This window comes from Stegodyphus dumicola, chromosome 5 (assembly GCF_044657685.1).
Source record: "Stegodyphus dumicola isolate Sdum_Otavi_A_Nest chromosome 5, ASM4465768v1".
Lineage (NCBI taxonomy): Eukaryota > Metazoa > Arthropoda > Arachnida > Araneae > Eresidae > Stegodyphus > Stegodyphus dumicola.
Window position 1 is genome coordinate 18,357,860 of NC_140772.1, and position 17,962 is coordinate 18,375,821.

The 17,962-nt window shown below is 33.2% G+C and overlaps 1 protein-coding gene across 2 annotated transcripts in view; it reads right to left on the reverse strand.

Annotated features, from left to right (window-relative positions):
- Window positions 1-893: 893 nt before the first annotated feature.
- Window positions 894-17,962, reverse strand: part of Alg7 (Alg7 dolichyl-phosphate N-acetylglucosaminephosphotransferase) — a 43,819-nt gene continuing 26,750 nt past the window's right edge. For both annotated transcript variants that reach the window (XM_085816477.1, XM_085816476.1), the window contains exons 6-8: window positions 16,563-16,751; window positions 12,502-12,745; window positions 894-5,707 (exon numbers count right to left, since the gene is read on the reverse strand). In XM_085816477.1, the coding sequence (XP_085672603.1) occupies window positions 5,642-5,707; window positions 12,502-12,745; window positions 16,563-16,751 (499 nt within the window). In that variant the 3' untranslated portion in view covers window positions 894-5,641. The remainder of the gene's footprint in view (window positions 5,708-12,501; window positions 12,746-16,562; window positions 16,752-17,962) is intronic.

Consider the following 17,962-nt stretch of genomic DNA (forward strand, 5'->3'; position numbering starts at 1 on the left):
TATTCTGATTGGTCGATGAAAATCTTTGAGCTCCATGTGCTTTTTTCGATAGATTCAATGAATTATTATATTCTACAACATACATTTTCCGTACTAATTTAATGTTTTGTGAAATTTGACAGTCATAATACCGTAATGAATGCAAATTAAAGATGACATTAATGCAACTGCGTTCCCCCTTTCCCAACTTTAGGAGATTTAAGACTTTCAAATAACTTAGTTCCTAGTTTTTTGCAAAGAAGCCTCTCCTCTCTGAAATTATAATCTACCAGCTGTTACTCATTTGAATACTGAATTGTGAGCATAAATAAAAGGCTACTGGTTTCAGATAACTGGCCGACTGCTGGTTATTTGCATATCAAAATGTGAGGTTGTAGGTTATTTTGAAGTAAAGGCATAAAAAATTAGCAATGCCCTCACCAAGACTCGGACCTGGACAAGGAGACCCAATCGCCAAATCCTGGTAGTGATGAATTATCGACCACCACCTTTCAGTTCAGCCGCAACTGTAGAATCATTATATTATTTTGAAGCGGAAGACACGAAAAATGAGTAATGCCCTCGCAGGGACTCGAGCCTGGTCCTTTCGAATACGCGCAGAGTGTGCTACCGTTACACCACGAAGGCATGCTGAAAGGAGGGAGAAAATACATCATAAGGTTATGAAAAGATTAAAATTTTGGACGCAGGGGTTTTTGAATTCTTTGTAGAGTGATATATGTACGTTAATATCTGAGTAAACGAGATAGAAAATAGGGGAAGTGCATCTCCCTGCACCTCACTGGCTATGCCCATTAAATCACCCTATATACTTCGTAATTAAAAAAGTTATAAAAATTAACTTTGCTTTAACAAATAAATTTAGTTATTGTTTGATAATATTCAATACAAAATCTGAATAATAACTCCATTTATTTTATGAACATTTTCTTCACGTACAAATAAAATGACATTTTGTTGACAGGCATTGATTATTATTGACATTTACCGAAATGGTTTGGTAAAAGACTAAAATGGAAACATTATTCGGACTTTTACCGCCGCACTATGGAAAATACTAGGATTTGCCCCCAAAATGCATGTAGAACTTATGAAATCCAAAACTAAAGACCAGTCAAACCTCAAAGTGTACAGCTTTTTTGTTATTTTTATCTTCATTTATGAACAGAATTATTTTTCAGGCTTTCAGAATTATTTTTCAATATGTACAGGCTGTGTCATAAATTAGTACAAACTTCAGAAATTCATAATAAAAAAATAGGTTCAGAAAAAATTTCGGTTTGTGCGAATAATGATCAATTCCAAACGTAACAGAAAGAGAGCGCTCACTGCATACATTTTTCATATCTATTTATCACTGATGATTTCAAAAGTAAAAATAAATAAATAAATAAATAAAAAATGAATGAATGAAAAAAAATGATTTCAAAAGTAACCGAAAGATGGTGCTCACACGTCATACTGAGACGTTTTTAGCGAATTAAACAAACACAAATAGACAGTGAAACAAATAATGATAACCTGAAACTGTGCATTTATTTTAAAGTAAAAATAAGTTCTATATGAACACAAACACAAGGTATAGGCAAATAAGGCGCATCACTATGCCTATTGCAGCTGAGTGTAGCATGTCGACATCGATGCCAAAGACGATCCACGGAATGTCATCTTTTCAGTTCCACCAAAATGGCTGGGATGCCCGAGTTACACAAGGCTTTAAGTATACTCACAATCAAAAATCTGCCGGGGTCAAGGCTGGTTATCGTGATGGCAACTTAAACTTACAACATCGACTTACGACTCGAACGTCAGTGAAATTTCCAACAGGAAAATCTTTCCTTAATGTGCAATGTGGGGGAGGAGCACTATCCTGCATGAAGGTGATGACAGGTAACGCATATCTTTCCTGGAATGCATGCCCAACATGGTGACGCAAAAGCGTAACATAACGTTTTGCAGTGACTGTACAAGTTTCCCAGCCAGATATAGGACAACATCTTCAAACAGAAAGGGCTGAGAATGAAAGACACAGTGAAATGAAAGATGCAAACAGTCGCAAGAGGAAAATGCAGTAGCTTGATCAGGCAGTTGCGAGGGTTCGACATCGGCCATATGCAAATATTTTGCGTATGGACGTGCAGTGAAAAGTGGGCTTCATCAATCCACATGACGTTCTGCAACTATTGTGGGCCACATTCTATTTGTGCCAGCGCCAATATTAAATCTGCCGGGGTCAAGGCTGGTTATTGTGATGGCAACTTAAACTTACAACATCGACTTATGACTCGAACGTCAGTGAAATTTCCAACAGGAAAATCTTTCCTTAACGTGCAATGTTGGGGAGGAGCACTATCCTGCATGAAGGTGATGACAGGTAACGCATATCTTTCCTGGAATGCATGCCCAACATGGTGACGCAAAAGCGTAACATAACGTTTTGCAGTGACTGTACAAGTTTCCCAGCCAGATATAGGACAACATCTTCAAACAGAAAGGGCTGAGAATGAAAGACACAGTGAAATGAAAGATGCAAACAGTCGCATGAGGAAAATGCAGTGGCTTGATCAGGCAGTTACGAGGGTTCGACATCGCCCATATGCAAATATTTTGCGTATGGACGTGCAGTGAAAAGTGGGCTTCATCAATCCACATGACGTTCAGCAACTATTGTGGGCCACATTCTATTTGTGCCAGCGCCAATATTCTTTTATCTGTATCTGCCGGTAATAACCGGTGAAGTGCCTGTGTTTTGGCAGATTCAAGATTCCGTGCAGAATACTTCGATTCCGGAATCCCCATTAATCTTCTACTTCATGAGCATTTCAACTTCCCGCTAATGTCACTGCTGCCAATTTTTCCCTGACACACTGTACAACATGGAAGCTGTCCGCACTCTAGGATGATCTGCCACTTCACGTTTAACCACCAACGATCGATCTGGTGATGACAGTATGTTCCCGGCATAGAATGATGAATTCATTCCCAGCCAGGTGTTTTACTGCTAGTCTGATTTGCATAAAAATGTCTCAGTATGACGTGTGAGCACCCTTTTTCCGAATAATTTTTTTGATCAATCATCATTTACTTTTGGAATCTTTTTTTTTTTAATACATGGAAAAAATATTCCAATGTCCCTCATCATATTTGTGCAAACAGACATTTTTTCCAAACATTACTTCTTTTATGACGAATTTATGGCGCACCCTGTATCTTTCCAGTATAATGGAAATTGAGAAAAATGAGTTGCATAGCATTTTTCTGTGTTAAACAGATGTCAAAAATGTACATCTGATTTCTTGTAATTAAATCTGTTACACAAAAAAAGATAGTGAGTCATTCGTGAAAGACAGTTATTAAATCACTTAAAGCATTGAGAAGGCACTTTAAAAATAATATACACTGATGGGAAAAGAAATTCTAACGTCAAGGATTTGTGCATGATAAATGGAATTTGGATGATGTGTTTGCCCATCTGAAAGATAATGTCTACTTAAATTTCGCACTAGATGAATAAGTGTGTCGCTAGTTAGCACCCCTTATGAACATGCTCGCTTTAAATGCGCCATGTAAATTTTGTTTACTTTATTTATCTTCCGAACTAGGCCTTGTGAGCAAGAATTGAGTAAGGAACGCCTTTAAGGAGAAAAAGGCAGTATCCCCAGTTTACTGAATTTGAACGAAGCTGTGTAGCAGGGCTATGAGAAGATAGATTTTCTTTTTTCGTGATATTGCAGAAAGACTTGGCAAGGAATGTATCCACTGTGCATGTGTGTTGGCAGTAAGGTGGCCACGGAAAGGTATTGTCTAAGAAAGCTGGGGGGTCTGGCCGCTCACATAACACCACTCAATGGGAAGACAGCGTATCTGCCGCATATCCGTGGCGGATCGCACTGCGTCTTAAGCAGACATTCCAGCTTTTGTTGGCACTAAAAGGCATAGCAAACCATAACAAATTGATTATTTGAGGGACTCTGAGCCACACACCCTGTAGCCACTATACCAATAACTCAAAATCTCCGCCATCTGCGACTTCGGTGGTGTCAAGCTAAAGCTCATTGGAAAGCTCAGTAGAGATATATTGTGCTCTTAGATGACAGCTGTTCCTGTCTTGGTGGATCTAGGGATGGTCGTATGTTGGTTTAGAAGGTGAGCACTTAGAACCAAGTTATCTGCAACATAGACACACTGGAGATATATCAGGAGTTATGGTCTGATGAGCAATTTCATGGGACAGTAGGGAGCACTTTCTTCGTTAACCGACACACATTGACAGCCCATCTGTCCGTCAGACTAGTGACCGCACAGGTTATGGTACCATTCTTAGGCAATATTCTAAGGGGCATTTTCCAACAGAATAACCTCATCCCCATAACACTACTATCAGATAGTGTCATGGGGATGAGGTTATTCTGTTAGAGAAGTGCCTACAAAGAGTTGAGATGTTGCCTTGGCCTGCTAGATCACCCAATCTTTCATTCATTGAACACATAAGGTACTTGATTGGATGTCAAATCCAGGATCATCCCAACCAGTATGCTCAGTTGCTGATTTGATTGACCGAGTGCAACAGGCATGGAAACCATCTCACAAAATGGCATGCAGTGCCTGTATGACATAATGCATGTGCATTTACAAGCTTTTATTTAATTAACAACTACAACAATTATTAATTAATGCCAGTGTGGTTTAATTCACATTGGCCAAATTAAGAGAGCCTTAAAATTTCGCATCAAGGAACATGAGGCATATGTTAAGAAAAAGGAAACACAGAAGTCTTCTGTTGCCCAACATTGCTGACCCAAAAATCACACTTTCAGTTTTTCTGCTGCCAAAATTATTCAACAACAGAAAAAAAAAAAAAAAAAAAAAACTTCCATTGGAGAACTGGATTTTCTAGAGGCATTTTACATTAAAAAAAATCTTTCTGTTCTAGTTAACGATCCTAATTCCAATCCATCTTTGCCTTCGGCCTTTAAAGAAATTATGTTTTAGTTCTGGTTTCATCAACATATGGCGCCACTAGAATATTTTTTGTCCAGGTTTTCTTATCTTATCTGAGCAGTATATATTATCTCGTTCATTTGCGCTTTTTGCAGCTGATGATGGTGGTTCGGTAAAACCATCGAAACTAGTCCTGTGAAAATTTGAAAATATAACGCTGATTTTTGTTGTTTGACTTATGAATTAGTATTTTTTCCATATTTATATAATAAAACACTGCCATGCTAAATTTTCTAAAAATTGAAGTTTTGTTTGTTTGCATCCAAAAATGACTGCAAATTATATATATTCATGGATTAAGCAGTATTTAATTATAAAAATCATTAAGAGGTATAAAACAGTAATAAAGGAAGAACTGGCAATTCTGAAAATAGTACAAAGATTTGCTTTTATTAAATCTCTGAAAGAAAATGATAAAACATTTATAATATGATTCACACACACACACAAAAAAAAAAAAAAAAAAAAAAAAAAAAAAAAAAAAAAAAAAGCTTCATTTTCATACAAAAATACTGACAAACAACAAAAGTAATCATACTCATAACAAATGACTTAATTTTACAGAACTTAATAATCATTTTCACTTTGATCAACAATATGATCTTCTTACATATAAATCACACAAATGAGCAAAATTTGTTCATACATCATAAAACACACGAGAAAGTCCATATCTGATACAAAAAGCAATACATGTGCACAGCACCTAAATAAAGAAAAAGTTAAAATTATTAGCACTGAATTAAACTGCACATAAAGAAAAAACAAGTTTACAGCTTTATAAGCTTAAGTTTATATATAAAATGTTTAATTAAGAAATTAGGATGTTTTATTATAAGAAAATTTTGAGCACCTGGAAATACTATGTCATAAGGGTTGTTCTTGAGATCAATGCAATAATTCAGTTACACTTTTAGAGTAAACATTATTATTAATAATGCCAGTTTTATTCGGATAAATACTGGCCAAAATAATCATTTTTTAGAAAAATGAATATAACTTAAAATTTGAATATTTCTTTCTTGAGATGTCTTGAGAAGTTTATAAAAACATATAGCTAGTAACCAAACAGTACACATTCATGTATATTTCAGTAGCACAGATTTTACTACTCAGGCATGAGCATTATAGAAGTTAGCCCGCTGTTATTTATCTACAATTATTTAATAATATTTTTTGCCCCACTACTTTTAAAATGTATTAATAAAATACAGTCAAAAGTCATTAATCCGGACTTGTCGGGACTTTGGCGATTCCGGATTATCGATTTTTCCGGATTATAGATCATCAGTTTAAATCTGGTAAGATGGTATGCAGAAATTATAAAATTAAATATATGAAACCGTAATTTATGAAATAAAGAACAATTATGATCTAAATGGTATCAAAATTAACAAAAAAAAGCTTAATATTTATTTGTTTACTTTACTTTCTTCGCTATCAGAAGCGAATTATAATGACGAGGAATTTGATTTAAATCATATCAAAGACAGAGTACATCGAGATGAAATACCACATTTAGTAAGGAATTATAAGTCAAATAAAATAGAAACATCTGCCCTAAAGATAAAGATAGTGCTGACAGATCAACTTCCAATTCATTGCACGCCGCGGCGTCCCCCTGCCGCAGAGCAGCGTGAAATTGATAAACAGATTTCGGAATGCTTAGATAAACAAAGGATATGCCTTTATCCATTTTTTGCAGCAATTCACTTTTTGTTTAATGGTCTTCGAAACATACTTTTGCTTTGTAGATCCTTTACATATTAGTAAATATATATTGGAAATTCTATTTGACATAATCGAAAGTTCAAGCTTACTTTTATAAAATTGCTCTAACAGTCTGCAAAAAATAATAAGCCGGATCCAATTCGAAGATTAAGGAACAACGCAATCTGCAACATTAACTGAAATAGATAATTAGATAATTTTAGCTTAGCTTATACCATCCGTTGTACATTAAACGTGCACTCGTAAACGTATTTTGGGCATGCGCACACGCATACTCGCAGCCTCTTATGCGCATGCGTCAATGCGACGCATGCGCAGTAAGTTTGGAGCTTTGAGGTCCGGATTATAGATCATTCCGGATTATGGGTGTCCGAATTAACGACTTTTGACTGTACCATTAAAATATATATGAAAGAGAAACCTACTACTTTGAAATTTAAAATCATGAAAAATTCATCCTTAGACAGGCATTAATTTTATGGAAAAACCCACAAGGTATTTAAAATCAGACTGCTACAAATATATGCTAATTAAATAAACAAAATAAAATGAGATAATGAACAATGCAAAAATTTAAGTGCCATGTCTTAAATGAATATACGAATGAAAAGATTTTAAAAAATTATAAGGCTTCTGTACAATTTGGGAAAAACTTGATTAAAGTTCAGATCAAATATTAAAGATGATAAATTTTGGTGAATGTGGAAAACTTCAATGAACAAACATTACAATCTTATAAATTCCATTTTTACTTTCTATTGGTTAAAAAACATGAGCAAACTAACAGTGTGCAATTTAAAAGTAAAAAATGAAATCATTCAACTTTATAATTAGCACAAATAAACAATAACTTTATTGCTGACCATTCAAAGTTCCATTGCAGCTTGGTCTAACATTATAAACATTAAGACACAATAACACGCCGAATAAATACTGATTCAGAAGTCAAACAACAAAAATCAGCGTTAATTCACAAAATTTTCACAGGACTAGTTTCGATGGTTTTACCGAACCATCATCTTCAGCTGCAAAACCGCAAATGAACAAGATAGGAAATAATGTTTAGATAAGATAAGAAAGCCCGGACAAGAATAAGCAAGTGGCGCCATCTGTTGGCGAAACCAGAACTAAAACATAATTTCTCTAAAAGCCGAAGGCAAATTTGGATTGGAATTAGGATCGTTAACTAGAACAGAAAGATTTTTATGAATGTGAAATGCCTCTAGAAAATCCAGTTCTCCAATGGAAGATGTTTTTTGAATAATTTTGGCAGCAGAAAAATTGAAAGTGTGATTTTCGGACCAACAATGTTGAGCAACAGAAGACTTCTGTGTTTCCTTTTTTCTAACATATGCCTCATGTTCTTTGACGCGAAATTTTAAGGCTCTCTTAGTTTGGCCAATGTAAATTAAACCGCACTGGCAAGGAATCCTATAAATACCCCAGGAATTCATATCCGGAATGGGGTCCTTGAGTATAGAAGTTGGAACGTTCCAACTTCTCAATGTAAATTACTCAATGTTCTTCTCATGTACTCAATGTACTCAACTTCTCAATGTTCAACAATGTAAATTAAACCACACCGTTGCCGGTGTGGTTTAATTTACATTGGCCAAACTAAGAGAGCCTTAAAATTTCGCGTCAAAGAACATGAGGCATATGTTAGAAAAAAGGAAACACAGAAGTCTTTTGTTGCTCAACATTGTTGGTCCGAAAATCACACTTTCAATTTTTCTGCTGCCAAAATTATTCAAAAAACATCTTCCATTGGAGAACTGGATTTTCTAGAGGCATTTCACATTCATAAAAATCTTTCTGTTCCAGTTAACGATCCTAATTCCAATCCAAATTTGCCTTCGGCTTTTAGAGAAATTATGTTTTAGTTCTGGTTTCGCCAACAGATGGCGCCACTTGCTTATTCTTGTCCAGGCTTTCTTATCTTATCTAAACATTATTTCCTATCTTGTTCATTTGCGGTTTTGCAGCTGAAGATGATGGTTCGGTAAAACCATCGAAACTAGTCCTGTGAAAATTTTGTGAATTAACGCTGATTTTTGTTGTTTGACTTCTGAATCAGTATTATAAACATTGTTATGAAGCTGAATGTCGTAGAGGTATAATGGTTGATGTGGAAGTTTAGGTATTTAGTCAAAAGAAGAGAAATGAGGTTGAAATTTTCATTCATTCAGTATTTATAAAATTTTTTTTTAAAGTACTTTTGCATATACAGAATAAACCTACAAATCCTTAATACGTAATCTCCTTAATACATAATTATGTAACATATGATATGTTATATAGGAGGAACTTAAGTCTTCAGTAATTTCTTATTGGTAGAATAAAAAGAATAAAAAACACAAATTTAAATTCTTGGATGTAAAAAAAAAAAAAAAAAAAAAAAAAAAAAAAAAAAAAAAAAAAAACACCCATTTCAAGCCTGACCTTTTCCTTTTTTCAACAAAATACTATAACTTTCAATCAAATACTTCTACTGCATTCGCCACTTCAACAAAGTTGAACTAAACTCGGAGGAAACTGAAATCAAAGAGAAAATATTTGGCAATTTGTACTATTTAAATAAAACTTCATTTTCGATTTCATACAAATTTCAGCTTCCATATTATTTTCTCTTCTTGAAACAAAATTTCTTCAGTCATTAAAAACTATATTTCAGATTTTTAATTCTTGGGAAATTTATAAAACTTTTAGCAATAATGCATTTCAGCTAAGCTAGGACAAGTCTTTTTTCCTTATGAAATTATCATCTTCTATGAATAAAAATTTTAAAAAAGCTTTCATAAATAATAATTTTTGGTTCTTTAATAATTTTTAATTCACAAAGACTTCTTACGTTCCAACATCAGAATTTTTTTAAGAGTTTTTCACATTCACCAAGATTTGTTAGCTTTTAAATATTTACTTTATTCCACTCCAGGTTCTTTCAAGAACGTTTAAAAACTGTCAAAAGAAACAAGAAATGGAAACAGAAATGAAACATCCTACTGCTATGACAGAAGAAATATGGTTCATTTATATTAAATTAAAGCATTATGATCCTTTGTCTTGATTAAATCATACAAAGTGCTGATGACTCATTTAACCATTTAGTCAATAGTCATAAATTAAATCAAGAATTAACTAAATCATTAGGTTGATCTAATAACAGGAACAAGATCCAATCCACAAAACATAGCAAGGACATCCATAATGAGGAGACTAATAAAACTTGAAAAGTGAAGCAAGATAAGGAAGGAGGAATTACTACATGGATGGAATATTGAAAAATTTGCTGGAATAATTTGAACTGCAGAAAGCAAAATGCTTGTCAATAAATGACAAAGTTCAGGCAGCTAGACCAGACTTATACAATAGCAATAAAATTATTATATTTTCAAATCTTTAACCAAATCAATGCTTAACAATATACTGACTTAAAAAGGTTATACAGTCAAAAGTTGTTAATTCGGACACCCATAATCCGGAATGATCTATAATCCGAACCTCAAAGCCAAAAACTTTCTGCGCATGTGCCGCGTTGACACATGCGCATAGGCGTTTACGCGTGCGCGTAAGACCTCTTACGACTGCGCATTTGCGTGTGCGCAAGTGCAGAATACGTTTTCGCGTGCACGTTTTATGTATAACGGACGGTATAAGCTAAAATTATCTAATTATCTATTTCAGTTAATGTTGATGATTGCATTGTTCCTTAATTTTCGAATTGGATCCGGCTTATTATTTTTTGCAGACTGTAAGAGCAATACTATAAAAGCAAACTTGAACTTTCGATTATGTCAAATAGATTTTCCGATTCTGGAGCTCCCAAAGGATCGTACAAAACGAAAGTATGTTTCGATGTCCATCAAACAAAAAGTGGAATTGCTACAAAAAATGGATAAAGACATGAATAATCTGACAGAGAGGTTAGTGAAAACGAAAAAATTTCGATTGACAAGTTAGTCGATATTCTCGGCACAGCAATTAACGGGACTTGAACAGCGGAACTTTGTAATTGAACAAAAAATTATGTCTGTTTATTGAATTAAAGAGAAAGTATTATCACATAAAACGAAGCAACTTAAACAACTTACATTGAAAGAAATGTTTAATAAAGTAAACAAATAAATATTAAGCTTTTTTTTTGTAAATTTTGATACCCTTAGATCATAATTGTTCTTTATTTCATAAATTACGGTTTCATATTTTTAATTTTAGAATTTCTGCATGCCATCTTACCAGATTTAAACTGATGATCTATAATCCGGAAAAATCGATAATCCGGAATCGCCGAAGTCCCGACAAGTCTGGATTAACGACTTTTGACTGTATCTCATTTTTAAAAATCTTTTTGTTTTTATTTATTCAACAGATTTCACTAGAACTGTTGCTTCCCTTATTATTCCTTTTTTTTTTTCATCCTTTCTCCCCTTTTTCTTTTTTAAATTCAAGTTTTGCACATATATGACAAAGAATACTTTTGCTCCATGAAATAGGAGAATCTATTAAATTCTCTCAATATGTAAAACCTTCTACAAAACCAATGCCACTCTGAAGCTGAATTTTGTTCAATTTTAAATCATTACTCCATACAATTATTGCTCTACATAACAAAAAAGGCATATTTTATGTTTAAAAAGAGACTCATTATAAATATGATAAATATACTGATTAAGGAAACAACATGAGGTAAATTAAAAAATTAACTAGGAGTAGCTAAACCAAGCCCTGAAGCTTAGTATGATGATGAAAAAATTAATATCATAAACTATCCAGTGCAAAACAAAACTGTTTCTGAAAAAAATATAAAAATGAAAAAAAAAAAAAAAAAAAAAAAAAAAAAGTGAGTGACAATAGAGAATGTCAGAATATCTGGAAGTCATTTTTATTTGTATTCACAACAGTACATAAATTACTTGTGCATAATTCAGAATATATTAATATTGAAGAATAAACAACAAAAAATTCTAATCAACTGTTTATTACATAAGTTCGAACTCGGTTCAAGTTCTTTGTAAATATTGGTCTTTAAGTCATTTAATTCTCTTTCTTCTATTATTTACAGTGTTCTTTTTATTTTGAATACTGACTTAATTTACATAATTAAATAAACTTCTGTAAAGACTAAATTGCTTGAAAACACAGGTAAACTGTTAATATTATTTCCATATTAATTACATTATAGGCTATTTCTCCTTGCAGTTTCTTAACTGTATTCAAATTAACCATAAGCGCCATCCCCATTAGTAACAATTGGGAGCTGTTGGATATGAAACTGAGGTTAGGTTATTTTAATTACGGCAAAGCCTCAAGGGCTATCTGCCCAAGGGGAGGGTTGAATTCATGGAGGACTTTTTAAGGGAAACTGGCTCGTATACACGTTACACATTGGGAAAACCACAAAAACACCCATGCAGCCAGCCCGTTCGTGGGATTCGAACCGGATATGAAACTGAAGAATAGCATTTACTAGTAAATTGAACACAAAATATAAAGCCAGTATTAACAAGAAGCAGAAAGAATTTTTATTGAATTCACATTTTCATTTCACATTTCAGACTTTAATATAGAAATAAGTATCTACTTACAATTTATGATGTATTAAATTTTTTTTATTTAACTACTTTGATTATTAGAATAATATAATTCTTAATATCATATATAATTTTAATCACTAATTCAGTCTATTAAAATAGATTATCATTGCTAATGACCGCTGATTATTTTAAAACAAAATATTTAATAATTATATAATTAAAGCAAAACACTTACCTGAATTGTAAGCAAATATTTTGTAAGAACTTTTTCATAGGTTGGACCAGCAACTTTCAAGGTGAAATTAATAAGAGTAAAATTGGTACACTCAGCAATGACTTCATCACCTTGAATTTTTTCATTATAATTCACAAGATGAAAATTTCTGGCAATGGATAAACACAGTTTTCCCAGGAAGGACAGAGACTTTGGTTTAAATATCACAGAACTAGTTTCCATTAAGTCAGTTTCTTTATTGTGCCTTATAAGAAGTAGAAGATATATGATATTATATAGAATATATTATATAGAAATGATATTATATAGAAACTTAAAGGATAAAATAACAGTCAAACGTTGCTCACAATTTACTAGCTAGAAATTGTAAAATTAATAAACAAAATGAAAGCAAATTACCTATTTAAAACAAATATGTGTTACAAAATGGAAATGTTTTTAAATATTCTTTCAAAATATAACATTGTCCTACAGATATTGCTATAAGTCAGTGACGGCAAACCTATAGCATGCATGCCACAGTCGGCACACAGAGGGTCATCAGCCAGCATATGCCTAAAATATTACTTCCTTAATCAATAATCACAATAAAATGATAGTACGTAATTTAAATAAGTGTTTTAGCCTGTTCTTGAATGTTTCACTTACTTGTTATTGCATAATGCCAATGGCATAGGGCCTAAGCCCAGACAGAAGATTTTCATATATTGCCATAGAAATGATATACATATTTACTGACCCAATTTAAGACATTTCAGTTGTTTGTGCCAAATATATTACTTGTTACATGGCACAGAATATGCCAAAGTTGAAGCAGCTAATGTTTGCTAAATGAATTTAAATTTATTGCAGACTGCCGGCGAGTTTTAATACTTTCATTGTTAAATAGATTCCAGTTTTCAGATCTAAGCATTTTGAAGTGACTTATGAATAATTCTAATTTAATATCTTAAATGGAATGGCATGCAGCCATTCCATTTTGGGCATACAGCCCAAAAAGGTTCGCCACCACTGCTATAAGTGGTAGAATTTTAGATGGATACCTTTTAAATTAAAAGAAAATAATAATTTAAAGTAATATTGTATAATGACCATGCTTCGTAAGTTTAAAATAGGTTCACGTGCACACACATACAGGCAGCCACAAAAGGAGCTAAAATATAACGAACTAAACTACTAACACTAAAATAAATATGATTTTTATAAGAAAAGAAATTTGATAACGACATAAACTTTTTTAATTAAAAGTTATGTACCAAGCATTTTCTTTTACTTCTTCCAGTGGATATAAAAAATTTAAAATTATAAGGAAATATGACTAACTTTTCTGTTTACTGCAACTTCTGCATGGTGTTCTTTTGGTTTACCAAGCCATGAATGTTTTTAATAAATTCATGAAATCAATAAAAAATTAAGAGGTATTAAAAAAGTGAGATGGAGAACTGATAAATTAAAAAGATTTAAAATATTTATAAAATGAACAAAACATAGAGGAATTTTAAAAATATAACTTTAAAATAAAAATATAATCAAATTAATTCTTTATAAAGACACTTAATTTGATAAGGTAGATTAAAACTATTATTTATCCATTCAGACAAAATACTTATAAGGAAGAAAGCTACACATCTCTTCTGCATACCACTGAGTAGTCTGATTGGGAATCAACAGCATTTTAAAATCTTCCCTCCATATGGAAAAGCATTTAGCAGTTTAGTCAACAATCTCTGCATTTCCCTTTCATTTAAGTAAATGCAACTCTTATCAAATTACCGAAAAGGGCTATTTTTGCAAACAGCAAGAGACTCATTGAAAGAGGGGGAGAACAAAATACACACTCCAACACCTGTCTTTTTAAGGATCTTACAAGCGTCAAATTCCCTAGCTCAAATGGTTAATTGCATAGGTGTGTTCTACCTCCCCAACAATACAACATCCCATATGGCAAGGACAATCATGGATATCATTCAGCAACTCAGGTAGGAGACACTGTGCTCATTAGAACAAGTGCTTACAAATTACTTGCTATTCCCTTCTCTGGACAACCACTTCCATGAGAAATCCTTTAACAATAAGGTAGACCTGCAACATGTACTCATGGACTCCTTTGCTTTTAAAATTTCAGAGTTTTATCCCATGGTGTTACTCAACTGCAGGAATGTTGGAAATGGGTACTGGAAGCTGATGGAAATTACTTGAGACCTAATACCTTGAGTACCATCTGCTGTATGTCTCTTTCTGATAATAATAAATTGCAAAAAATTTCTGGTTACCTTCTAAAAAAATCAAAAGATGTATTTTAAAAGGAAAAACTTAAAAGGTTTCACAGTAAAAAAATAGTTATCAGAACGAAAGGCATGATATTGAAAATCCTGAAGAGAATGAATCTGAGATTGGTAAGAACACTCCAAATTTAGAAGTACTTATAATGTTTCCTGTATCAAACAGAATAACATATGTGTTGTATGTTCAGATACTTTCGAAACAGTTGTTGTGTCACCGAATTTTGCAAATGGCCATGCCTATGTTACTCATTGGTAGTACTGATTATTATATTTTTATTTCTGTTAAAAATAAGATGTCATATATGTAACTGCAATTTAAAACATGTAACTGTAAGTGTAGTATAGAACAGTAGCCAACAATACTGATTAAATGATGTTTTAATGATCCTGATACATCTAATTTTCAGTTAAACACATAAGTATATGACAAACACACACACTTATATAAATACTTTTGCATAAACTGAAATAAATTCAAGGAATTATAATAAATTTATTAAATTTGAAATTTAAAGAATTCTTTCTTCCTACTGCAGAGTTGCTCAAATTATGATTCCATTTTATTACACCGACTTACCTATCTCATGTTTGATATACAAGATGTGACACACACACAAAAGAGACTGGTCCAATAGATCATTGTACTTATAGAATCAGTTCTCTAAGACATTATCACCTTCAAAGTAGTTCCCTTCTTTCGCACACTTCTGCATTCGGTGCTGCCATTGCTGGTAACAGTTCTGGAATGAGGTTTTTAGAAAGCCCTTCAGGAGATTCTCTGTTTTTGCATGAACTTCTTCAGCTGAAGTAAAATTGGTTCCCTTTAAGTAAGATTTAACTTTAGAAAATAAAAAAGTCGCATGGGAAAAAATCAGGTGAATAAGGAGGATGCCCTATCACAATGTTTTTGCCGGTCAGAAACTGCTTAACAGTTAGGGCTGTGTGAGGGGGTGCATTGTCCTGGTGCAACAGCCATCCATCACTTCACAACTATAGCCTTTTTTTCCCTAATTTTTCATGAAGTCTTTTTAATACTTCAGTGTAGTAGTAGTATTGGTTAACAGTCTGACCACTGGGAATCCATTCAATGATGATAAACATGATAGGTGCCCCTTTGGGTGTGCTATGAGCCCAAAGAGGCACCCAGCATGTTCACCATCTTCCACATTGTCTCTTCACCATGAAACGACTTATGCCATTCAAACACATGCGCATAAGACAAAGTTTCATTTTTATAAGCTTTGGTTAACATTTGAAATGTTTCCTCCGTGGCTGATTTCTTAAGCTTCACAAGAAACTTCATATTGATTCACTGTTCGGTTTTTACATTAGACATTTTTTGGGCAGAATGGCAGTTGCATGTGTTCACTCAATGACACAGTATTCCCCACTAGTATGGTTGGTTAAGTCGAAACTGGCCGCATGGATAGAGGAGGCGTGTGGCATGACGTCACCAAAACAGTTGTAGCCAACTCCATTCTGTTTTCAAATTACACATTTACTCTCTTTTTTTTTTTTTTTTTTTTTTTTTTTTGTGTCACACCTTGTAAGCAATGACTGAAATCTATAAAGTATTACGATAAAATTATGAAATTTTGTAATTATACCTAGAATAGATATTTAAGGAAATATTTAAATACACAGGTGGTTTGAAAACGTAGCATGCAGCAGCTTTTTCTGAATATCATGTATGAGAAAAAGCAACGAATTATTTATGTTAAAAATGTTTAACATAAAGACGTAGTGATAATTTCTAAAAATATGAATGTGCTTTACCTAGGCAGCCTGTGACGAGGACATGGCACAAAATGAAATAATTGTGGGCAGGAAAATAGAAAATTAATAATCTGGGGAATGAAGAACAGTAGCATGGTTTTGCTAAAATGCCCTAAAATGCCTACGACTGCAAATGTCATCCCAGCAAAATAGCAGAAAGTATCTCCCACAAAAACAGAAGCTGGATACCTGTGAAAGAAAAAGAAATTTTAGAATGCAAGTATAAAATATACAGAAGAAAAGCAATGGTAGTTTCAAAGGTAAATCAAGGCAAAATCTAATCTCAGACTGTCACTGGTTTCATATGAAACACCTATAGTGGACACAAGCACTATGCCTCTTTTCATCAAGCAGCAGCCACCAGCAGCCGAGCACATAAGATCGCTGAACATTCAGAGTTTGATCTAGGTGCACATCCAGTGAATGGGCTGATTACATGGGAGTTTTCATGTTTTCTTCCCCTTATGTGACATAAATATGAACCAGTTTTTCTTAGGAAACCCTCCACAAAAGACACCCATCCCTGTAAGCATATAGTACAAGTGTATTTTGCCATAAGAAATTCAATCTAAGTCTACCAGAGGTTGAGTATTAAAATTGCTGAATGCTAGTAGTATGACTTGGGCTCAAGTTTCAACAAACAGGCCGGCTGCATGGGAATTTCCATGGTTTTCTCCATGTATAATGTGCATATCAGTTAGTTTTTTTTCTCATAAAGGCATTCTTACCCTTAAAAAAAGGTATACTTTAACATAATCCAAATAATTCAAATCATGAAGTGGCAGAATATTTCTGTACTTTGAAGAAAAGGGACTTCTTGACCATCTTCTTCAAAATGCATATAATTTTCTTACAAACCAGTGCCAATCTAAAGCTGAATCTAACCTTATTTTAAACAAACATAAAAAATAAAACACAGTATACTCCAAACGGAACATAATATAAAAATACAGTCAAAAGTCTTTAATCCAGATGTCCATAATCCGGAATGATCTATAATCCGGACCTCAAAGCTACAAACTTACTGCGCATACACAAACGCATAATGCATTTACGCATGCACATAATACCTTTATGCATGCGCATTTAATGTATAACTCTCGGTATAAGCTAAGCTAAAATTATCTAATTATCTATTTCAAATAATGTTGCAGATTGCGTTTTTCCTTAATCTTCTAATTGGATCCGGCTTATTATTATCCGGGGGGGGGGGGTTGACATCGCGGCGCATAATGAACTGGAAGTTTATCTGTTAGCACTATCCTTATCTTCAGGGCAGATGTTTTTATTTTATTCTGCTTATAATTTCGGCTTATAATGTAGTATTTCATCTCGATGTACTCTGTCTTTGATATGATTTAAATCAAATTCCTCGTCATTATACATATCACGAATACAAA